The sequence below is a fragment of the Manis pentadactyla genome, chromosome 6, assembly GCF_030020395.1.
Source record: "Manis pentadactyla isolate mManPen7 chromosome 6, mManPen7.hap1, whole genome shotgun sequence".
Taxonomy (NCBI): domain Eukaryota; kingdom Metazoa; phylum Chordata; class Mammalia; order Pholidota; family Manidae; genus Manis; species Manis pentadactyla.
This window is the reverse complement of record NC_080024.1, coordinates 32742349-32767426: the sequence shown is the minus strand read 5'-3', so window position 1 is coordinate 32767426 and position 25078 is coordinate 32742349. Positions and strand designations below refer to the sequence as shown.

Sequence of the window (25078 nt, the reverse complement as noted above, 5' to 3'; positions counted from 1 at the left end):
TGTTGGGTCTCAAGCCTACTCAGTAACAGTATTCCTAACAGTTTTTTGTTTTAAATTCCAAGAGATATTTTTAGAAGCAGATAGTTCATCTTTTAGGACTGTAGTAATCATGAAGAAAATTATCAGTTGAAAGACAAAAAATAATGCAAAACTGTATACTGTTCCATGGTTTTAACCACGTCCCACATAAAACTTTTTACCAGAAGCTCTAAGTTGTTGATATGATAAGTACCTTAGTAGAGATATTAATGCCTAAAGAGCTAAGGTTATACAAAGAGAAATGTAAGGTCTAAAAAACTGCAGATTGGAACATCAATTCCAAATACTATAAAGTTGACTAGTAGGAAACATTAAAATAAAGGCCATAGAGGTTGAATACTAAAATTTCAGTAGACTTTATTCCAATAACAATACAATGCAATTACATTTGTTGTGGGATTCTACCTGAGTATGTACTTTGTCAGTTATTAATAACAACTTGAAAACTTTTATTTATGTTTCACTTTGTTTTTTTCTGTGCTCATGTGGAGTAGTAATAAAATGCACAAATCAAGAAATATAAGAACTCAGTCAAGTTAATGTATAATATCTTTATATTGAGCTCTTTGGAATTGTAGCTGTATTGCTTCCACATTTTATATTTTATTTCCAATTATATCTTACCATTCAAGTTGTATATGGAGAAGCGATAAGAAAAATTGGCCATGTTTGTTTCCTGGCGAAGAGGAGATCTTTTCACTGGTTCCATGGGCTTGTCAGAATCCAAACTCTTTAAAAAAGAAAGTTTAGTAAGCCATGTTAAATTTGGGCTTCAGTTATATAAAAAGAAGAATAAACTTTGTTTTATGATTAAGTGAACTATCATATGACAGTTAATAAAACTGAAGTTCTTTTAAGGAATAGACTTAAGGAAAAGTGTAATTGGTTTTCACATAATTTTGGTTAAAGTTTTTCCAATATTTAGATCTATGCTTACCTAAGGCTCTTGAGGCTGTCACAGTTTGGAGAAAATATCTTTTTAAATACATTGAGTATAGTGACTGAGCTCATTTTACATAAATTCACTATAAAATAAGCTAAGTATGAATATGGGCTTGGTAAGATAAGAAACAGAAAGGAATGATGCAGGAAGTGTTATTTCTTTCCTCCAAGGGATTTGTTTTTGGTCCAGCACAGCCTCATTCTTGGCATTAAGTGCCCTGAAGATAAGGTACAATTCTGGACTCAGAATCAGTGAGACCCAAGATCTTAACAAAAAGAGGCTATAACTTCAAACAATGGTGGAATATCCTTGTTCTTCTAAAGCTCTATCAAGGTGAGGGCAAACTATAACACAGCTGTGATAATGCCTGTATAAGTCTAGAACTGTACTGAATTTCAGGGTAGGGTGTCTTGTAAGTTATCTCACTGCTTTTTAAAATGACACTTTCTCTCTCTAACCTTTCTACAATGAGGAAAATAAGATGTTTACAACAGAGAAATTCAGGGAAAGGGTCAGTAGTTTTTTAGTGTCTAAGTAAATTTGCACTTAGTCTATTTGTAGAATCATAGCATTAGACTGCTGTCTTCTTTATTCATTTTTTCATGATAAAACAAATCCTTTCAGATAGTGCCCACCCAGTTTTTAAAGCTATCACTTTAAGGAGATCCACAACCATTCAAGGCTTTATTGCAAAGTTTCACAAAGCAGTCAGGAAATTCTCCTTTAATGTCAAACCTAATTCTTCTGCTGCAATTTAAGCCCTATTGCTCCTTCCCTCTACAGAAATGAGAAATAGCAGGTAGATGTTTTCTGTAAAATAACTTGAGTATAATTGAGGACATACTGCTATTTCAAATAAGCAGACACTTATAATTATCTGCTGTGTCCATGATGTTGGGGCAACAAGTAAGAAATACTCCTTGATGCCAAGAAATTGGTGATCTACCAGGTGGTTTTTAACCTTTTGTGGGGGAGGAGGGAGTTACATTGAGAATTTGTTAAAAGCTATGAACTTTCTTACAGAAAATGCAAGTGCACACAAACATATATGAATGGAATTATTATTGAGCCATAAAAAAGGATGAAATCTTGCCATTTGCAACAACATGGATAGACCTAAAGGTATTAGGCTAAGTAAAATAAGTCAAAGACAAATACCATGTGATTTCACTTATATGCAGAATCTAAAAAATAAAACAAAACAGAAATAGACTCATTAACACAGAGAACAGACTATTGGTTACCACAGGAAAGGTGGGTGAGGGATTGGGTGAAATAGGTGAAGGGGATAAAGAGGTACAAAATTCAAATTATAAATAAATTAGTCACAGGGATGGAAGTACAGCATAGGGAATATAGCCAATAATATTGTAATATTTTCTATGGTGAAAGATGATAACTACACTTATTGTGGTGGGCATTCAGTAATGTATATAACGGCAGAATCACTAGTTGTACATCTGAAACCAATATAATATTATGTATCAACTGTATTTCAATAAAATTTTTTAATGAAAAGATTTTTAAAAATACAAATACACACAGAATTTTACAATTTCAGAAGATTCACCAAACACCTGAAACTTAAACCTGATTTTAATATAAAGTTGAAAATTCCATTAACATTGTATATGTGATGTAGATGCACAGATAACCCTTTGTAGTGAACTAAAATAACGAAACAAACAAGAAACTTAAGGCTTTCGTCATTAACTTACCAAGTAAAATACTTTTTGAAAAATCTCTGAAGTGTTGATAAGCAATCTGTTAGCAGTGAGCCACCTTACTCAACAGTTTTAAACTGTTTCCTCCCTAAAGACATATTTAAATAATAAAAAGAACAGTCACAGCACTAAGTTAGGAGACAACTTATTTTGGTGAGTAGCTCTTCACATTCATATGTGAGGGAATTTTAAATAAAGGGAAGAAAATAGAGTACGAAACTGGTAGAAATGCCATCTGCAGTGGAGAAACATGGGGTCACTACCTACGTCTAGAATGCTGCACTGCCATCTAGCTGTCTTTTCTCTTCTTGGTCCCCTTCCCAAGTATGGACTATAAAACTACATAGTCAAGGAAACCCCAAACATGTCAGCTGGCCCTCACATACTTTCCTTCACATGTTATCTTTTTCTGTTTCCTCTACTTTCTTCCTCTTTCCTTTTCCTCCTCAGCATAGAACTGTATAGCCTAGTTATAATCTTTATGTCAAAATCACCTTTTCAAAAAATTCAGAATTAAAACTGAATGATTTGGTAACTACACATATAAGAAAGGAACTTTCTCACAAATAATGTTATTTCTCCTGATTGGTGATTGGCGATATACCAGTAGGAATAAATGCATTCCCCTCAAAATGTACCATTAACAGATTATGATCACAAACGTGGCTGTTTTTCAGAATGCTCTAGCAAGAATTACTTGAAGAGTTTATCAGTTTCAATTCCAGACTGTTATAGAAAGAGATAGAGAAACAAACTAGTATCTTAAGTCTACACCTTACCACTACTTTTCTACAAATTAAGGCTTCTTATTCATACTTCAGCAATTTTACACAAAAGTTCTTGCTAGAAATATTACTTAAGAATGAATGAAAATAAGTTTTATCCTAATGTTCTCACTGCATAAAGTTAAAGTTGCTTTAATAAACATAATCATCTTCATATATTGACTATAATGTATTAACTAGTGTAGTAATAGTATATATCCTTTGATTCTGAAAAGTGAACTGGTTTAGAGGTTAAGGTCATTTGTTTTTAAAAACCCAAGATCCAATAAACAAAATGAAAAAGTTTTGTCACTGTTTTAAAATGCAGCTGGAAATGAAGTTTTGTCAGTATTCTGGAATCATGTAATAGAAAATATTTGTATGTGAGAATATTATTTGTGTTGTAAAGTGTATTCATATTTACTAAGCTATGGAATAGAATTTAAATTTTAGGCTTTAAAATTTTAGTTAGCAATCTCAGCTTAAGAAACAGATTTTGAAGACTCCCTCTAGATGAAAAGAACCTCTGTCACAAGATTTTTTTTAACTCTTTAAAATACCCATAGAAGATAATACCTTGTGTTCCAGAGTGACTCATTTACTTGTTAATGTTTTGGGCATTTGTCCTTTACAGAAGTATTTAAAAATGCAACCTATATCTCCATCCTTATGCTTACATAGTAAACTTTTAGCACATACTGATGACTTAAAATCATCTAGTTTTTCAAGCACTGTTTCTAACCTGAGTTAGTTTGTCCAGCTCCCCCAGCCAGGCTCCAAACATTTTGTCCAAGTCCTGATCTTCCTTGTCACTATCTTCCTCAGCACCATGGTCAATTTCTTCATCTGAGAGCTGCTCCATCTGAAATACAGACATTTGTGTAGAATGAATAATAAAAGGTTGAACTTGACATGTGAGTAGAAGTCAGCAATGAAGTCTCAAATTTTTAGGAAACTGTAGAATGAACTGTAGGAAACTGTAGAATGATTATGACCAGAATCACAAGTAACAATAATTTTTAAATTGCAGAGCACTCCCATTAATTAGAGTATATTACAGTAGTACAGTTCTTGCCACTGGTAGATCCTGTAACACCCAAATACCACAGAGAAACAACTTCAGAAGATTTTAATGCAGCAAGTTACGAATTTACTTACTCTGTAAAAATCTTTTTATGTCTTGCAAAACCTTAGTCCAATAAGCATTTCAGAGGAAAGACAAAACAAATATATTAATGTAGTTTAACCTATTGAGTTAGCTCCTCCTCCTTTTCCCCATCCCAACCCCTACTCCTCACTCTACCCCATTTGTCTTTACCTTACTTCCCTATCAGTTCCTACAAAATCTAAGGAACTAGATTTGAAGTAGAAAACATTAAACAAGAATTGAAACCTTTAAATTAATATATAAAATTACCTATATGTGGTGACTTTTCAAGTATAAGTCCCTTGAAAGAAGAGAGATTTTCCTTCTTCCCATTAATAAATGATACCTGACTTGGAACTTGCATATTATTTTGTGAAGGGAGGAAAAGATTACGCAAAGTAAGATCAATGACCCAACAGATACTTAAAGTTTTAAAAGATTAATCTGATTATATTGAAATATAAAATATTTAATATTAAAAAGCTCTGAGAAATCTTCAGTAAAGCTTTAGCTTTGTTTAAACCAACATATTCCAAGTTAAACTGACCACAAATTCTTTTCCTTCAACTTGGAGTAATACCTATTAAGTTCCCAGGGACACAATGAATATCGTCATTGTACATTTCATGCACTTGATTCATATTTCTGAAAAACAAATTTTGTTGTGGATCTAAGCAATATGTGGAATATAACCCATCACTTTATTTAAATAATTCCTCAATTAAAGATATCTTTATTCTTGAGTAAGAATTTGTATGCATCTTACACTTCCAAAACAGTAATCAAGAAAATTACCTCTGTGATCCTGAAAATATGGTTATGAGATACATAAGGAATCTAATTATCTGATGAGGTGCCATAAAGTTAAATTTTTCTTTATTAAGGTATTGTTAATATATACTCTTATGAAGGTTTCACATGAAAAAACAATGTGGTTACTACATTTACCTATATTATCAAGTTCCCACCCATACACCAGTGCAGTCGCTGTCCATCAGTGTAGGAAGATGCCATAAATTCACTGTTTGCCTTCTCTGTGCTACACTGTTTTCCCCGTGACCCCCCACACCATGTGTACTGAACATACTACCCTCAATCCCGATTTCCCTCCCTCCCAACCTGCCCTCCCACACCCCTCCCCTTTGGTAACCTCTAGTCCCTTCTTGGAGTCTCTAAGTCTGCTGCTATTTTGTTTCTTCAGTTTTGCTTCGTTGTTATACTCCACAAATGAGGGAAATCATTTGGCACTTGTTTTTCTCCACCTGGCTTCTTTCACTGAGCATAATATCCTCCAGCTCCATCCATGTTGTTGCAAATGGTAGGATTTGTTTTCTTATGGCTGAATAGTATAGTATTCCATTGTGTATATGTACCACCTCTTCTTTATCCATTCATCTACTGATGGACACTTAGGTTGCTTCCATATCTTGGCTATTGTAAATAGTGCTGCGATAAACATAGGGGTGCATATGTCTTTTTGAGTCTGAGAAGTTGTATTCTTTGGGTAAATTCCAAGGAGTGGGATTCCCAGGTCAAATAGTATTTCTATTTTTAGTTTTTTTAGGAACCTCCATAATGCTTTCCACAATGGTTGAACTAGCTTACATTCCCACCAGCAGTGTAGGAGGGTTCTCCTTTCTCTGCATCCTCGCCAGCATTTGTTGTTCTTAGTCTTTTCAATGCTGGCCATCCTTACTGGTGTGAGGTGATATCTCATTGTGGTTTTAATTTGCATTTCCCTGATGATTAGTGATGTGGAGCATTTTTTCATGTGTCTGTTGGCCATCTGAATTTCTTCCATAAAGTTAAATTTTAACCTGATTTTACTATTAAAAATTTTGCAGAAAGAGTCATACAAGGTTGCAAAATCAAAATGAACTTAATCCTAACAATGTTGAAAATCAGATCATATCCCATTTAATCACTTAAGGGAAATAATTTTTTAAAGCTTAATACTGCAAAGCATCACAGCTTATCAATATCTCTAGTAGAAACTGATAAATCTCAGTTCTTAATTTCACTATTTTAAGCAGGTATAAATCAGGGCATTCTACCTTGACAATGGGAAAATGGATCAAAAGATTCTCTAATTCAGAAATTTGGCTCTTAAAGAGACCTGGTTTTTATAATTCATGTATAATTAATACTATTTCTAAGACTTTCATTCATTACTCAATTATTTACAGATCTCAAAAGAAACCTAATACGATACTTCATTAAGTTAACTACACATGAAAAACATAAAATGTTAGTGCAAAGAGAAACCTCATCTGATTTGGTGACTTAGTCAAATTAGAGTTGCTAGTTTGAGAACATCTAGGAGTAGTAATACCTATCTTCCTAAGGACAGCCAACAACAGAACAGGCAACATAACAGTCAACTTCCTCTTCCTCCTTAATCTTCAAAACTAAACACACTGGAATAACCCAGAAGCTAAAATATTCTAAAAAAGAATTCTGCTTTGAGATAAGGATACATACACCTGCACTTTCCTTCTGAGTATACACTGTAATTGCCCATAAGGAAGATTCTATACTGGAAAAAATGAAACAACAGGAATATAATTTTATAGAGCAAACACAAAATAGTTCAAAACTAATAAGTATTTAAAATTATCACAGAGACAAACAGAACTATAAATTCCATCAAAGTTTAGTGGGTTTTGTGAGTTTTTTCCTTATATTCAAACCCAGTAATTATTTGGATTTTTAAAATTTCTTTAAATATTTTCACTAATTGTTTTGTCTTTATCCAAACTATTACAGACTCTAGTAGAGGAAAATATGGCTAGGGAACAGCAATGGTCTCATAAAATAAATGGAAATTTGAAGAAACTATTTGACTTTTATCACTTATGTAACACTTATTCAGAGACTTTTCCAATACAAATTTAGGTTCTATAGCATTTCTTAAAGGATCTATACTATAAAACAGTACTCTCCATTCCCTAGAAGCTAATCTTGACCCTTATTCTCTTAGCCCCAATACAGTATCACTTCTGTTTACTACATACATGAAATGAGGAGCACTGAGAGTTTTTTTTCTTGTAGTTAGCAAATCTAAGGTCCATTCTTTGTTATGTATCAATCATATCTCCAATTAACTCACAATTCTAAACCTGAATTTTTCTGACATAAATGCCCCTACTGGAAATGATGACAGCAGAAAATGCAAATAAAATAATATAACAGTCAACTGTCCCTTCAAACAAAAGGGAGAAAAATTAAGGGAAATAAAATAGAATTTATAAACTTCAAAATAATTTGGACTAAACTGGATAACTCTTACTGTGATGATTTTCCTTAGTGATGTGGAAACAGGCCCAAGGAAACTGTAACACATACTAGAACAAATATTATTAAATTACTCTGTGACTATTAGGTACTATGGGGGGAATATATTAAAGTTTATTTAAATCCCCTGCTCTACTACATCTGAGTGAAACTATGTCCTCAAAGAATAAAAGTATGCTACCACAAATGAAAAGGTTTACTCCCCAAAGTGTAGACTATATAGAAAAAAATTCAAAGTTGTTGGCATATCAAGAAGGCTCTGAGTGGAATTTACCCGAAGAAAACAAGATCCCTGATTCGAAAAGACATAGGCACCCCTATGTTTATCACTGCACTACTTGCAATAGACAAGAGATGGAAGCAACCTATGTGTCCATCAATAGATGAATGAATAAAGAAGAGCTGGTTCATAAACACAATGGAATATTTTTCAGCCATAAAAAGAAAAGAAATCCAGGGCAGAGCCAAGATGGTGGTGTGAGTAGGACAGTGGGAATCTCCTCCCAAAAACATATATATTTTTGAAAATACAACAAATACAACTAATCCTAAAAGAGAGACCAGAAGACACAGGACAACAGCCAGACTACATCCACACGTGCAAGAGCCCAGCGCCTGGTGAAAGGGGTAAGATACAAGCCCCGGCCAGGTGGGACCCGAGGCCCCTCACCCCAGCTCCCGGCGGGAGGAGAGGAGTTGGAGCGGGGAGGGAGAGGGAGCCCAGGACTGCTAAACACCCAGCCCTAGCCATCCGCACCAGAGCACAGACACAGTGCATGTGTGGGGTGCTGGAAACTAGGGAAGCAGGACAGTAGGACCTGTGAGCGGGTCCCGAAGCCGGCGCCCCTGTGACAAAGAAAAGCGAGTGCTTTTTGAAAGTCTTAAAGGGACAGGGACCCCACTGCTGGACGGAATCATCCCAGGTCACAGTCCAGCAGCTGGAAATTCCAGGGAACTCTGGGCGCACTAACCCCCTTGGCAACAGCTCTGAGACCCCTCAGGGAGATAAACAGCCAAACAGCCCCCCGTACATTATCCCTCTGGGGCCCCGCCATAGCAGAGCAGCAGCCTGAGGCTGGCCACACCCTCAGCAAGGGAGCTTCCTCCATACTGGCCAGGCAAGATACAAAGACCCAGTATACACGCAATTGCCCAACACAAGCCACTAGGGGTCGCAGTTGTCCCAGTAAAGAAAGGCCAGGAGCCAAGTGGAAAGAGGCTTGACTCTCCCAGCTGATAGATGCCTCAATAGCACTCCACTGCACCTATCAACATGAAAAGGCAAAAAAAAATGTGATCCAGACAAGACTAACCCAGACAGCTTCGACATCTTCTACATCTTCCCCTGAGAAGGAACCTGGAGAGATAGATTTAACCAGTCTTCCTGAAAAAGAATTCAAAACAAAAGTCATAACCATGCTGATGGACTTGCAGAGAAATATGCAAGAACTAAGGAGGGAGAATACAGTAATAAAACAAGCTCTGGAAGGACTTCAAAACAGAATGGACGAGATGCAAGAGACCATTAATGGACTAGAAAACAGAGAACAGGAACGCAGAAAAGCTGATGCAGAGAGAGATAAAAGGATCTCCAGGAATGAAATAATTTTAAGAGAACTGTGTGACCAATCGAAACGGAACAATATCCACATTATAGGGGTACCAGAAGAAGAAGAAGAGAGAAAAAGGGACAGAAAGTGTCTTTGAAGAAATAATTGCTGAAAACTTCCCCAAACTAGGGGAGGAAATGGCCTCTCAGACCACAGAGGTACACAGAACTCCCATGACAAGGGATCCAAGGAGGGCAACACCAAGACACATAATAATTAAAATGGCAAATATCAAAGACAAGGACAAAGTATTAAAGGCAGCCAGAGAGAAATAAAAGGTCACCTACAAAGGAAAACCCATCAGGCTATCATCAGACTACCCAACAGAAACCTTACAGACCAGAAGAGAATGGCATGATATACTTAATGCAATGAAACAGAAGGGCCTCGAACCAAGAATACTGTATCCAGCACGATTATCATTTAAATATGAAGGAGGGATTAAACAATTCCCAGACAAGCAAAAATTGAGGGAATTTGCCTCCCACAAACCACCTCTACAGGGGGTCATACAGGGACTGCTCTAGATGACAGCACTCCTAAAAATAGCACAGAACAAAACACCCAACATATGAAGAAGGGAGGAGAAGGAATAAGAAGGGAGAGAAATAAAGAGTCATCAGACCATGTTTATAATAGCTCAATAAGCGAGTTAAGTTAGACAGTAAAATAGTAAAGAAACTAACCTTGAACCTTTGGTAACCACAAACTTAAAGCCTGCAATGGCAATAAGTACATACCTTTCAATAATCACCCTAAATGTAAAAGGACTGAATGCACCACTCAAAAGACACACAGTAACAGAATGGATAAAAAAGCAAGACCCATCCATATGCTGCTTACAAGAGGCTCACCTCAAACCCAAAGACATGCACAGATTAAAAGTCAAGGGATGGAAAAAGATATTTCATGCAAACAACAGAGAGAAAAAAGCAGGTGTTCCATACTAGTATCAGACAAAATAGACTTCAAAATAAAGAAAGTAACAAAAGATAAAGAAGGACATTACATAATGATAAAGGGCTCAGTCCAACGAGAGGATATAACCATTATAAATATATATGCACCCAATACAGGAGCACCAACATATGTGAAACAAATACTAACAGAATTAAAGGAGGAAATAGAATGCAATGCATTCATTCTGGGAGACTTCAACACACCACTCACTCCAAGGACAGATCCACCAGACAGAAAATAAGTAAGGACACAGAGGCACTGAACAACACACTAGAACAGATGGACCTAATAGACATCTACAGAACTCTACATCGAAAAGCAACAGGATACACATTCTTCTCAAGTGCACATGGAACATTCTCCAGAATAGACCACATACTAGGACACAAAAACAGCCTCCGTAAATTCCAAAAGATTGAAATCCTACCAACCAACTTTTCAGACCACAAAGGCATACAACTAGAAATAAATTGTACAAAGAAAGCAAAAAGGCTCACAAACACATGGAGGCTTAACAACATGCTCCTAAATAATCAATGGATCAATGACCAAATTACAATGGAGATCCAGCAATATATGGAAACAAACGACAACAACAACACAAAGCCCCAACTACTGTGGGATACAGCAACAGCAGTCTTAAGAGGAAAGTATATAGCGATCCAGGCATATTTAAAGAAGGAAGAACAATCCCAAATGAATGGTCTAATGTCACAATTATCGAAATTAGAAAAAGAAGAACAAATGAGGCCTAAGGTCAGCAGAAGGAGGGACATAATAAAGATCAGAGAAGAAATCAATAAAATTGAGAAGAATAAAACAATAGCAAAAATCAATGAAAACAAGAGCTCGTTCTTCGAGAAAATAAACAAAATAGATAAGCCTCTAGCCAGACTTATTAAGAGGAAAAGAGAGTCAACACAAATCAACAGAATCAGAAACGAGAAAGGAAAAATCACGACGGACCCCACAGAAATACAAAGAATTATTAGAGAGTACTGTGAAAACCTATATGCTAACAAGCTGGGAAACCTAGGAGAAATGGACAACTTCCTAGAAAAATAGAACCTTCCAAGACTGACCCAGAAAGAAACAGAAAATCTAAACAGACCAATTACCAGCCATGAAATTGAAGCGGTGATCAAAAAACTACCAAAGAACAAAATCCCCGGGCCAGATGGATTTACCTCGGAATTTTATCAGACATACAGGGAAGACATAATACCCATTCTCCTTAAAGTTTTCCAAAAAATAGAAGTGGAGGGAATACTCCCAAACTCATTCTATGAAGCCAACATCACCCTAATACCAAAACCAGGCAAAGACCCCACCAAAAAAGAAAACTACAGACCAATATCCCTGATGAACGTAGATGCAAAAATACTCAACAAAATATTAGCAAACCGAATTCAAAAATACATCAAAAGGATCATACACCATGACCAAGTGGGATTCATCCCAGGGATGCAAGGATGGTACAACATTCGAAAGTCCATCAACATCATCCACCACATCAACAAAAAGAAAGACAAAAACCACATGATCATCTCCATAGATGCAGAAAAAGCATTCAATAAAATTCAACATCCATTCATGATAAAAACTCTCAACAAAATGGGTATAGAGGGCAAGTACCTCAACATAATAAACGCCATATATGATAAACCCACAGCCAACATCATACTGAACAGCGAGAAGCTGAAAACTTTTCCTTTGCGATCGGGAACAAGACAAGGATGCCCACTATCCCCACTGTTATTCAACATAGTACTGGAGGTCCTAGTCACGGCAATTAGACAAAACAAAAAATACAAGGAATCCAGATTGGTAAAGAAGTTAAACTGTCACTATTTGCAGATGACGAGATATTGTACATAAAAAACCCTAAAGACTCAACTCTGAAACTACTAGAGCTAATATCGGAATTCAGCAAAGTTGCAGGTTACAAAATTAACACACAGAAATCTGTGGATTTCCTATACACTAACAATAAACTAATAGAAAGAGAAATCAGGAAGACAATTCCATTCACAATAGCATCAAAAAGAATAAAACACCTAGGAATAAACCTAACCAAGGAAGTGAAAGACCTATACCCTGAAAACTACAAGACACTCTTAAGAGAAATTAAAGAGGTCACTAACAAATGGAAACTCATCCCATGCTCCTGGCTAGGAAGAATTAATATCGTCAAAATAGCCATCCTACCCAAAGCAATATACAGATTCGATGCAATCCCTATCAAACTACCAACAGCATTCTTCAATGAACTGGAACAAATAGTTCAAAAATTCATATGGAAACACCAAAGACCCTGAATAGCTAAAGCAATCCTGAGAAGGAAGAATAAAGTGGGGGGGGATCTCATTCCCCAACTTCAAGCTCTACTATAAAGCCACAGTAATCAAGACAATTTGGTACTGGCACAAGAACAGAGCCACAGACCAATGGAACAGAATAGAGACTCCAAACATTAACCCAAACATATATGGTCAACTAATATTTGATAAAGGGGCCATGGACATATAATGGGGAAATGACAGTCTTTTCAACAGATGGTGCTGGCAAAACTGGACAGCTACATGTAAGAGAATGAAACTGGATTACTGTCTAACACCATACACAAAAGTAAATTTGAAATGGACCAAAGACTTGAATGTAAGTCATGAAACCATAAAACTCTTAGAAAAAAACATAGGCAAAAATCTCTTAGACATAAACATGAGTGACCTCTTCTTGAACATATCTCCCCGGGCAAGGGAAACAAACGCAAAAATGAACAAATGGGACTATATCAAGCTGAAAAGCTTCTGTACAGCAAAGGACACCATCAATAGAACAAAAAGGTATCCTACAGTATGGGAGAATATATTCGTAAATGACAGATCCAATAAAGGGTTGACACCCAAAATATATAAAGAGCTCCCACACCTCAACAAACAAAAAGCAAATAACCCAATTAAAAAATGGGCAGAGGAGCTGAATAGACAGTTCTCTAAAGAAGAAATTCAGATGGCCAACAGACACATGAAAAGATGCTCCACATCGCTTGTCATCAGAGAAATGCAAATTAAAACCACAATGAGATATCATCTCACACCAGTAAGGATGGCTACCATCCAACAGACAAACAACAACAAATGTTGGCGAGGTTGTGGAGAAAGGGGAACCCTCCTACACTGCTGGTGGGAATGTAAATTAGTTCAACCATTGTGGAAAGCAGTATGGAGGTTCCTCAAAATGCTCAAAATAGAAATACCATTTGACCCAGGAATTCCACTTCTAGGAATTTACCCCAAGAATGCAGCAGGCCAGTTTGGAAAAGACAGATGCACCCCTATGTTTATTCCAGCACTATTTACAGTAGCCAAGAAATGGAAGCAACCTAAATGTCCATCAGTAGATGAATGGATAAAGAAGATGTGGTACATATACACAATGGAATATTACTCAGCCATAAGAAAAAAACAAATCCTACCATTCGCAACAACATGGATGGAGCTAGAGGGTATTATGTTCAGTGAAATAAGCCAGGCGGAGAAAGACAAGTACCAAATGATTTCACTCATATGTGGAGTATAAGAACAAAAGAAAACTGAAGGAACAAAACAGCAGCAGAAGCACAGAACCCAAGAATGGACTAATAGTTACCAAAGGGAAAGGGACTGGGGAGGACGGGTGGGAAGGGAGGGATAAGGGTGGGACAAAAAGAAAGGGGGCATTACGATTAGCATGTATAGTGTGTGTGTGGGGGCACGGGGAGGGCTGTGCAACACAGAGAAGACAAGTAGTGGTTTTACAGCATCTTACTATGTTGATGGACAGCGACTGTGAACGGGGATGTGGGGGCAACTTGGTGAAGGGGGGAGCCTAGTAAACATAATGTCCTTCATGTAATTGTAGATTAATGATACCAAAATAAAATTAAAAAAAAAAAAAAAAAAAAAGAGCTACAGGAGGGGACCTTTGTGTGGATGGAAATGTTTAGTATCTTGAAGATGGTATGGATGTATAAACCTAAACATGATTCAATTGTGTTGTGGGTAAAATTGTAATATTTCCAGAATATCTCTCTTGGCTTTAGTGCATCCTCAGGGGTGGAGAGAAGTATGGCTTTAGTGCATCTGCATATCAATAGGCATTCCTCAGGGGTGGAGAGCAGTTCATCTCCATTTCAATGGGCAATCAGGGAAGGAGGGGGCTGGTTTTGCTTCTGCCAGAGCAGGAAAGAGAGACGGCCCTGGACTGCAGTTTGTAAGCAATAAACAGATTTTAAACTTTAAAAAAAAGAAAAGAAAAGAAATCCTCCTATTTGCAACAACATGGATGGATCTAGAGGGTATTATGCTCAGTGAAATAAGCCAGACGGGGAAAGACAAATACCAAATGATTTCACTTATTTGTGTAGTATAAAAACAAAGCAAAACAGAAGGAACAAAATAGCAGTAGACTAAGACACAGAGAAGGATCTAGTGGTTACCAAGGGGGAGGGGTTGGGGAAGGTGGTGGGGAGGATAAGGAGATAAAGGGGCACAATAATTCATAATCACAATGTAGATTGGTAACAGGGATGGTAGTACAACATGGAGGACACAGTTCATGACTCTACAACATCTTACTACATTCATAGACAGTGACTGCCCTAGAGGGGGTGAGGATTTAATAATACGGGTTAACTGTTGAACCACTATGTTGTATATTTGAAACCAACATAAGATTTTATATCAACGATACTTTAATAAAAAAACTTAAAAGAAGGTCGCGAGTGATCCTGGCTTCAGGGACCTCTGACCCATCTTCCCACTCTCCCCTCCAGCCATTGTTCTGCCTGCTGTTCCTGGAGCAGGCCCAGGGGAAGGAGGGTGTGGATTCTGTTTTGAAGATAGATTTAGAGATTTAGAAAACACCCGACTAGAAAAAAATGAGGAAGAATTAGGATTCACCTAATGAGTTTAGTTAGCCTGAATTTTATTTCAAAATCATGTTTATTACAGAAAAATAATATATTACAGCTAATAATGGTTTAATATTTTTAACTAATTTACATTTATTCATGTAGTAAAAATAGAAATAGAGAAATTAAAAATAGAAATAATATTGTGAAAAACAGAAATTGCTTATATGCTGGTTGGTTTCATTTCACAGGTAACAGTGAATAATTGTGCTTGAATTACTATAGGTTAAAGCTTGTAATATATATAGTAAGCTTCACTATACTTAACAAAACTATCCATTTAGTATGCCTTGGCATGAAACAATATCATTCCCACTAAATTTTCCATGAAGTTAATTATTCAAGTGTATTTTCCCTATTAATCTTCCTCTTCAGGGATATTTTGGTTTACTATTCAGTTTCCTCACTGTGAGATGGATTGGTGATCTTTATCAAGAAAGCTGGTTTAAGAATTTAAATAAATGTATTTCAGGTAGGGTAAATTACAAAGAGCAAAGGAGAAAGTCTGTGTTTGTGAGGCTGTTATGAGATTGACTCAAATAAAACAAGAAGGAAGAGAGATTTAAAAGTGAAGGACTAAGGAAGGACCGGGTCATACAAGACCTTGAAATAAAGCCCACTTTTTTCCCAGAAGGCAACTGGATTCTTAAACATAGACATGAAGTGGGTAGAAGGAGAAATGGTATTTTAGTCTGAGGACATGGTACCTGTATGAGTTATTAGAGAAGGGAAAGACCATTAGAAGCCAACTAATGATAGTAAGTAGAGATAGTTACAGACAGGGGAATTGAAGTCCTGAGAGGAAATACAACTTACACAAGTCACATACTTAGAGAGTGGCAAGAAAAATACATGGTACATAGCCAGGGTGCCTTTTTTATTACTGAACTCTTTCTGTCACTTGAATAACTAAAAAATAATTATTTTGTAAAAGTTAAGTATGCTGTACTTAAAACCACGTGAAAACTCTCAAAATACAGAAGTGCTGAGCTGCCACCAAAGCACTTCTCTAGGTCTAGCATGCTCACTGTTCCAAAGTAAGAGAAGCTTTGATTTTATTTAAAATTTACTGTTTATCATTATGTGCCAGACACTGGAGGGACAGAGATGAACACAATATCCTCTGTCCCTAAGGAATGTATAATCTAGTAGGGCATAGACAAGGAAACCCAACAGTGATGAAACACTGTGTTAAGTAATATAAGAGAGATACGTTATATGTAGTTTAACTTAGTTTGAGAAGGAGAGAGGAAAGGGGTGATGCTTCAGACCTGAAGAATTAATGTGAAAGGTAGAGAGAAGGGGAAGGGTGTTTTAGGCAGAGGAACCACATGTATAAAGATGTGAGAAAGTAAGATGTGTGGAGAATTCTAAGTACCTTAACATTACTGATACATAGCATGTGTGGTGAAGACCTATGGAAAATGGGGCAGAAGAGGCAGGGGGGAAAATTAGAAGCCATTACAAAGTGTTTGGACTTGAAGCTGTACAGCCATGTTTTTCAAATTGTAGTCTGTTGACGGCCTCATCAAAATTACCTGAGGTGCTTCTCTTAAAGTCAGTTTAAAAATGGCCTGCCCAAGATCTACTGAATATTAATTTCACGGGAGTGGAACATTTTTAACAAGTCCCCCCAGGTATTGCTCATGTTCACTAAAGTCTGACAACTGCTGTAGTGTGTTGTGTTATAATTACTGGGAGAATTTACAAGACAAAAGTAATGCAGTTTTGCATAACTACAATTTGGCTAAATAAAGGCAGAACAACCTACAATGAGTACTCCCAGAAAGATCATGAGAAATTAGGCAGGATCCTCTAACACATCCCAATCGCTTCCCCTCCATTACCACAGTTCCATGCTTCTGAGTTATTCATTTAGTAATAAATTTCAGTTATTTATGTCCAGTTATATCTCAGAAGTTCTATCACAAAAATACTTTTTGAAACACTTCCTATGCTGCTCTATTCTGACGAATGATTCTAAAGAAAAACAGGCAGTAGAACAGGGGGGCTGTGAAGACTTACAGGTTCAAGGAGTGCCCCCAACAGTGCAAGATATAACTCTTGCAAAATAAAAGCAAAGGGAAGGAAACCTAAATTTGACAAGAGAAACAATAAGAAAAAAAACTGTTAAATTTAGTAAGGCTCCAAAAGAGGAAAAGGACCCACCAAGAGGAAGAGGGAGGAAGTAAGAGCAGAGAAGGAAAAGGAAAGGAACATGACATACATAATGTAAAAATGAAGAAAATTGTGAGAGATGAAGACCATTACCTACTCATCTGAATAAGGCACAAGTGGTAGATAGGCTTGAGTCATTTCTTTCCTGCCCTACAACTCTTTAGCACAGGACCTTTAGTTCTACTCTAAGTGGTATCATTTGCAAACTGCCCAAATGGAAACTGGGGATTTAGTAAGCAACATAGCTCTTTACACAATCAAGATAATATCCAGGCTGTATACAACATTTTTCTCAGGTTTTCTCTTTTAATTCTGTCAGACAATCTTTTTTTTTTTAAGACACTGCTAAAAATTTAATTTTTTAAGTTCTCGAATGTATAACTCTTTCCTGGTGAATTCTTGCATCATTTTATTCAGTAAATTCTTCTCCACCCAGAAATCAGATAAATGTTTATGTAAATTTCTAGTTTTATTTTATGATTCATTCTTTCTTTTCTGTAGTTGTCAATTTTATATAGGTAGCTTACTTTGGCACATGAAAGTGAGAATCTAAATTCAGTTTTCCCCAAATTTAAAACTTTCCATATCTGGTATGTTAATTTACTTACATATTTATGTTCAATGCATATACCAGGTTCTTTATCTGCAGATCATTTTCCATTGTGTGCCTACTCTAAATAAACATCATTTTAGAGCTTCTGTTACTAATTTATCAAGCAGTTATAAATACATAGTTTTTCTAGTTATATATTCATATAAGCATAACATTTAGAAAAATAAAGCTATTTATAAATCATAAATCATAATATGAAATCACAGAGCAGCTAAAAAAACAAAAATTGAAAAACAAAATCAAAGAATAATTTAAAAGAAAACAACAAAGACGTCAAAAGTTGCTTTATATATATCTCTCCATAGGTGGCCCTCCACAAAAAAGGTCCAAGTTCTACTTAGGGTGTAATGCTTCAAAAGACTTTGCCACAAACAGTATTATGCTATATACTGTGCAGGATACTAAAAAATATATTTCATGACTTCAAAGAACATTAATCCTCACTGTGGGAGAGATGGTAAACATTACAATATCTTGATTAATAAACTAAGAACAAAGTTCCTGTGCATGAAGCAAATTTAAAGGAAGGTATGGTCTCCTGTGCAGGAAGCAAATTTAAAGTGTTGAAAGGGTATAAGAAGGAAGCAACTGTGCTAGTTATTCAAAGGCGTCACAGCATCAAGTTGAGTAAATGAGGCCACCAAGTAACTTTCATGGCATTCCCCTTTGGGAGTGAGCTGACACCTGGAATTAAATTGTGTAGTTTTCTTATTGAACTGAATCTCCCTAATAAACAAGGAAGGTAAATTATTCTTGGGCTAGTCAAGGGGAAAACCTCCTTACCCATAGGGAAGAGAAAAACTATGGGAGGTGATTCACAACCTTCATGCCTTCTTTATTATGACTCTGTTTTTGACAGCCGAGGATGTAACTGACATCCTCTTCATTGTTATATACATTAAATGTAAGGTAACCAAACATCATATAAAGAAGCATAAAAACAAATAAGAACTATTTTAACAGTCAATACATGTTATAAGGCCTAAACATTAATTTAATGTTTTATTTATCAAGCACTTAATGCATCCCCTAGTAAAGGAATTACTTTTACAGAATGATAAACCATATTCATTTCCTTATTTAGACTGGATTTTCATAGTACTGGATATTCTTAATCTAGTAAACCCCAAACAGGAACTCCTCATCCAAAGTGGAAAAAAAAAATCTTAGTTCAACACTCTACAAAGAAACTAACATTCCCATAAGTAGGGAGTTCGAATGACCAATTTTATAATTACTTAGTACATCATAAACCACAATCTGAAATCACAGAGCAACTAAAAAGCAAATAACAAAAACTGGAAAACAAAACCAAATAATAAGTGTAATGTTCTTTTGTTTATATTCCACCTTTTCAAGGTCAAGAATTGAGAAGACAAATTTCTGTTGTTTTAGGCCACCCACTATGTGATTTGTTGCAGCAGCCCTAGGAAACTAATACAGTTACTGTATCTATAGAAATGGGGCTTCCATAACTGCTTCCTGAGATGTTCATCATGCTTCTTGTGTTCCACACATGGGACCTTTCCTGCTGTACTACATAAGTATGTGGTTACCTTTGGAGACAGCTGATACTGTACATGCACTCTCCAGCTTCAACTGGAGGCAGAATGCCACACAACTGCAGTCTGTGGCTTAGAAGCCCTTTGGACTGGATTTTGAATCATCAATATAAACTTAAGATTTCAAACAGATAGAGGTAAAAGGAGGGGGAGAAATCAAGATAGATATACATGTACGTGTGTTTGTGGGAATGTCCACTAAAAGGACCTAGTAACAATGAGACCCCAGTAACAATCAGCATACCCAATGTCCAGTTTTTGGTTTCTAAACATATGTTCTACCCAAATAGTAACCAGACACCCTTGGAGTAATGATTTCAGGGTAAGGGCAGGGAAAAAAAACAAGATGAGACCCTAGGACATAATCTTGTGCCAGAAGTTGCTCAATAACAATGGGAACATGTCATAAAGACACAGAAGCCAGCATGAAGGGGGTCACAGAGCCTTATCTGGGACAATTTAAATATCAAAATAAATTATGATAGAAACAAACTGATTGAATAAAGTAAGAATCCATGAGTCCATGCTGATATAAATAAACATACGGGGAAGAAAACTTTTCCTTAGAATAGAACACCAACTAATTAATGTAGATGAAATGAAAGAGGCTCACCATTTTGCAACCACTGATTCAGGGAAGAATCATCCACAGGTGCTAAAACTAGTAGGTAAAAATCTGATGAAACTATTTACATATTCTCAAAATATCTCCCCACATTACTGGGGGTATGCCACCTTAACCAAATGATCCAAGTTAACATTACCAGTACTGGGACAAATCAAAATCACATTTCCTGTAATGATGTACTGAGAAGACACATTATCATTCTGTGGTATTTTTGACAAAAATGCATTAACTGAATCAAATCATAATAGGCATTTTACAAAGTATTTTGCTTATAGTTTTAAAAAATATGAAGGTCAAGAACACAAAGAAAGGCTGAGAATATGTTCCAGATTACATGAAACCTAAAGAGACAATGACAACTAAATGTAAAGCTTGATCCTGGACTGGATCCTGGACCTAGAGAAAATATATAAATATATAAACAAAGCTGTAAAGGACAATATTGGGAAGCTGACAAAATTTGACTATGGGTTATAGATTAGATCATAGTATTGTATCAATGTTACATTCCTGATTTTGATAGTACTGCAGTTATGTAAGAGAGTATCTTTGCTCTTAGGAAACATACACTAAAGTAATGAGTCATAAAGGGGCTTAATGTCTGCAACTTATTCTAACATGGTTAGTGTATGTATGTGTATTTATGTGAGTGTATAAACATGTATATAGGGAGATAGGCACGATAATTTGGTAAAATGTAAACGATAGGTGAATCTAGGTTTAAGGGGATATGAAAGTTGTCTTACAACTTTTCTCTAAGTTTGAAATTATCTCAAAATAAATTATGGAAGAGAGAGAGAGAGAGGCAGGGAGGGAAGGAAGATAAAGAAAAGAATAGGCTCTGCCCTCACGAAGCTGTAGTTTAGTTAGGAAAACAGAGTATGTCAACCAATAGATCACTCAAAATTCAGAAATAAACTTGAGAAAAAAAAACATACGGGCTGAAAAAAATGGAAAATATTTTTACCACATAAAATAATGCAGCAAAAAAAAATAATAATAATAATGCAGTTTAACCTAAAGACTCTGAAAAATAACTGCATATTTCTCCAACACATGGTTTTTATTGTGTATACATGTGTTACCTTTCCTAAGTTACATTTGCCTGGCTTACTCAGTTAAGTTTTTTAGCTTATTTTGGTTATCATAAAATTAGTTTTAATGCAAATAAAAGCTTAACATCTTAGAAAAACAATTACTCATCAGATAATTCTTTCACAGAGGCAAAAACAATTTCTACCCTTCAGATGAAAAAAAACAAGTAACTAAGTAAAAAAAAAAGTTGGTTAAGGTTACAAGTAGGTCACAAGTAGATCAGAAGAAATCAGAAGTCAGTTCTAAATCAAAGACTAGTATTTAATCAATAGGGCTTAAGCTAAATACAGACTTCAAGATGGTTTTTTCCTAAGATGCTTTGATTTAAAAAATTTCATTACTAAATGTGAGAATAAAGGGAGTTAAAACAGTGAAACACTTGTACCGTGCATTATTCATTAACATATTCTCTGACCTCTTGCCAACATCCAGAGATAGGAAGTACCAGAGTTCACCAAATATCCTCTACCCAAAAGAGCTGAGATGTCTGCTTTGTTTCATCTATCTCATAAATGTAAAAATTCTAGGAAAGATATTTACAACACATTTCTAATAGAAGACACATTCAATATAGTCCCCCATACAATCAACTAATTCATCTACATAAAAGTCACACTGCTAAACTGTAATTATCATAGAGCCATTCATCAGTGTCAGCACCAGGAGGCTCAACTATTTTTCTGACTCCATACTCTCTTTTTCATTTTGATAACCATTATCTTGGTTCAGACCCACACTATTGTCCTCCGATTATTCTAGCAACTTTGAACTGACCTCTCTTCTTTAATTCATCACTGTCAGACTAATTATCCTTAAAAATTCTTTTCATGCCATGATTCTGCTCAAATACCTACAAGGGTTCCCCAAGACACTGTAAATTAAGTACATCCTCTTCATTAAGTGATTTCAGACCTTTTCTGACATGGCCCAAATCAAAATTTTCAACTTTATTTTCTACCCTTCAACTAACCTAAACTGAGTATTCTCAAAAAACAAGGGCTGCTTTCTTAATTTGGCCTTTGTTCATATTTTCAACCTCACTGCAACATCTCAACCTGTCAAAAGAGTGATAGAATACATTTCTCTCCCTTCCTAAAGCCCCAATGAAATGAGAGTAAACAAGTATAGAAGGGAATAAACTCACAAATGCAGAGAGAACTAGAGATCAAAGACATCAAAAGCATCAAAAGACGAGAGATAATGGCAAATTCTAGAAGACAGAAACAAGTAGAATCATATAGGCAGATGAACCAGAGCAGGAGCCATAGCTCAAAGCAAGCATTTTCACTCAACATTTATTTCAAAAATATGTATTAAACACAAACTATGTGCCAAACACTGTTCTAGATGCTCAGGTTACAGCTATAAATGTGACAAACAAGGGACCTGCTAACATTGGACTTCGTTTTAGTCAAGGGAGAAAATATTAAGTAACAACGACAAAAAATCAGACCTATGACAAGTGTAGTAATAATTAAATTAGGGTTGTACGGAAAGGGGCTGACTAGCTGCTTTAGATTCAATAAACAGTGAACGCCTGAGTAGTGCCATTTAAACTGAGATATGAATCACAATCAGACATACACAGATCAAAAAGAAGAGCATTCCAGGTAGAGGGTGTAAGTTTAGTGCATCATGAAACAGAAAGATTAGTCTGATGGGAAGGGAGGGACAGATCAGGCAAGGATTTGTTAACCAAGAAAAGGAGTATGTATATTATTCTAAGGAAGCCCTCTCCAGGGCAATGAGAAGTCACTCATCACAAAAGGCAGCAGAGGCCCATTCTTGAACAGATCAACAGAGTGGGAAAGGTGCATGTGGGTAAAATGCAGTATTTCCAGAATCTCTCACCTGGCTTTAGGTGAGATCCCCATATCAATAGGTGATTACCAGGGGGAACAAGGGTGTATCTGGACCGGAGAGGTTGGGTGGGGCCCCTTTTTACAGTCCGGTCACAAGAGACATGGGCAAGCAGAAGTGGACGACTGCTTGTAAACAATAAACAGAATTCTCTCACTTTATTTCTCCCTTTGACTGATTTCAGCTTCAACGGTATTTTGCCCCGGGATTTTCCCCCTGGAATTACATCTGGCGGTAGTCAGCAGGACCTCTGAACCTGAAATCTGTCTTCATGGGTGCAACCCTTGGGAGGGCTGCCCCTAGAGATGGTGGGGAGATACCTGGAAACCCCCAGTGGCTGCAGCGGTAGAGCGTGTGGCTTTACCTGGGAGCCCCCTTTCCATGGGGCTTCCAACTGGGGAGTCTCTAGTGGGGAACTGGTCTAGAGTAAAGCACCTTCTAGACGGTTGGGGCCTTCCTGAGAACTGGGGAAGGGTGGAGACACAGGAAGCTGTGGAACTAGCCCTCAATGACATAGAAAACTGCTTAGAGACCCTGACTTGCCCTGTAGCAGCAGGGACTGTGGTTTGTTTCTCAAGATAGTGGAAAGGGTTATCAGGAGAGAGACACACTTTAGCACTGCTTGGAGGAGCTGGGCAATGACCTATGGGATGCCCTTAAGAAAGAGAGACAGTTATTGAGAAGATGGGTCATGCTCCTGGAGGATATGTTAGCAGCAAGGGAGGAGGCAGCTGAAGAGTCCATGTTGCAGGAGGCCATGGGGGAGGGGACAGGGAGGAAAGAGCGGTGGCTTAAGCTGGGGAGATGGTAGACATGTAGGGAGAGGATGAGGGGGTGTGGCCAAGGGCCAATCTGGTGCTAAGGCCACTACCCCAGGCACCAGCCTCTCCTGTATTAAAGGCCCTTCCAGTTGTAATGAAGAAAGTAAAAGTGCAACACTGCAGGGCCAGCCTGCTCCCCAGGTTGTAGAGCACTCCATGCTCTGCCCCTGTACCCAGGATGAGCTGGTGGACATGAGCATCCTGTTTTGGCAGAAGCTGTTGGTACCTCTGCCTACAAGGCTTTTGCATCTTTGGGATATGGGGGTGGAAAACTGTTATGTTGGGTTCTGAAGTGGACACACTGGCTTCTCTGACAGACTAACCCTTCCCTATGGCAAGGGCTGCAAAGTGCCTGTCACACCTCAGGGAATCAGGCAGTTCTGGATTAGCTGACAGCTGCCATCAGGGGAGTTTGGCCTAATCAGGGTGCTTTACCATACTTACCCACTAGCTGGAAAATGTATGCAGAGCTCCAGCAAGTGCTATGGGAGTTGGCCATGAAAAATATCATCTATAATACAGACCCCCCAGGGCTCCGATGAGGAGTCATTCACCATAGGAATGAGCAATCTGGTGCTCCATACAGCTCCCTTGTCTCTTTTGGGGTCCCTAGTGACTATTCTTGCCCCCCACATAGGGCAACTCATAAGTGAGGCTACTCATACTTTAGCAGATCTGGGGGAGGTTGAAACAGTAAGAGCACAGAAGGAAGTACAGGCTACAACTGAAAAGGAGAGGTGCAAAAGTCCCCATGAAGGTCTCGAGGACCCAGATATGGGTTGAGTTTGATAAAGCCAGGGTTAGTGAAAGAAAAATTTGATGGGCAGCCCAATAGTATCTTGTTAGACCTGTGGCACCAATTAAAGCCAGAGCAGCAGTTCTAGCC

General features: G+C 37.1%; 1 protein-coding gene across 9 annotated transcripts in view; it reads right to left on the bottom strand.

Moving 5' to 3' along the window:
- RAPH1 (Ras association (RalGDS/AF-6) and pleckstrin homology domains 1) overlaps positions 1–25078 on the bottom strand; it is a 113294-nt gene that overhangs the window by 69578 nt on the left and 18638 nt on the right. For all 9 annotated transcript variants that reach the window (XR_005033159.2, XM_036928012.2, XM_036928011.2 and 6 more), the window contains 2 exons: positions 4213–4332; positions 664–769 (listed from right to left, as the gene is read on the bottom strand). Coding sequence is in view for 8 of the 9 variants with exons in the window: in XM_036928012.2 (XP_036783907.2) it covers positions 664–769; positions 4213–4332 (226 nt within the window). In the remaining variant the exon portion in view is untranslated. The remainder of the gene's footprint in view (positions 1–663; positions 770–4212; positions 4333–25078) is intronic.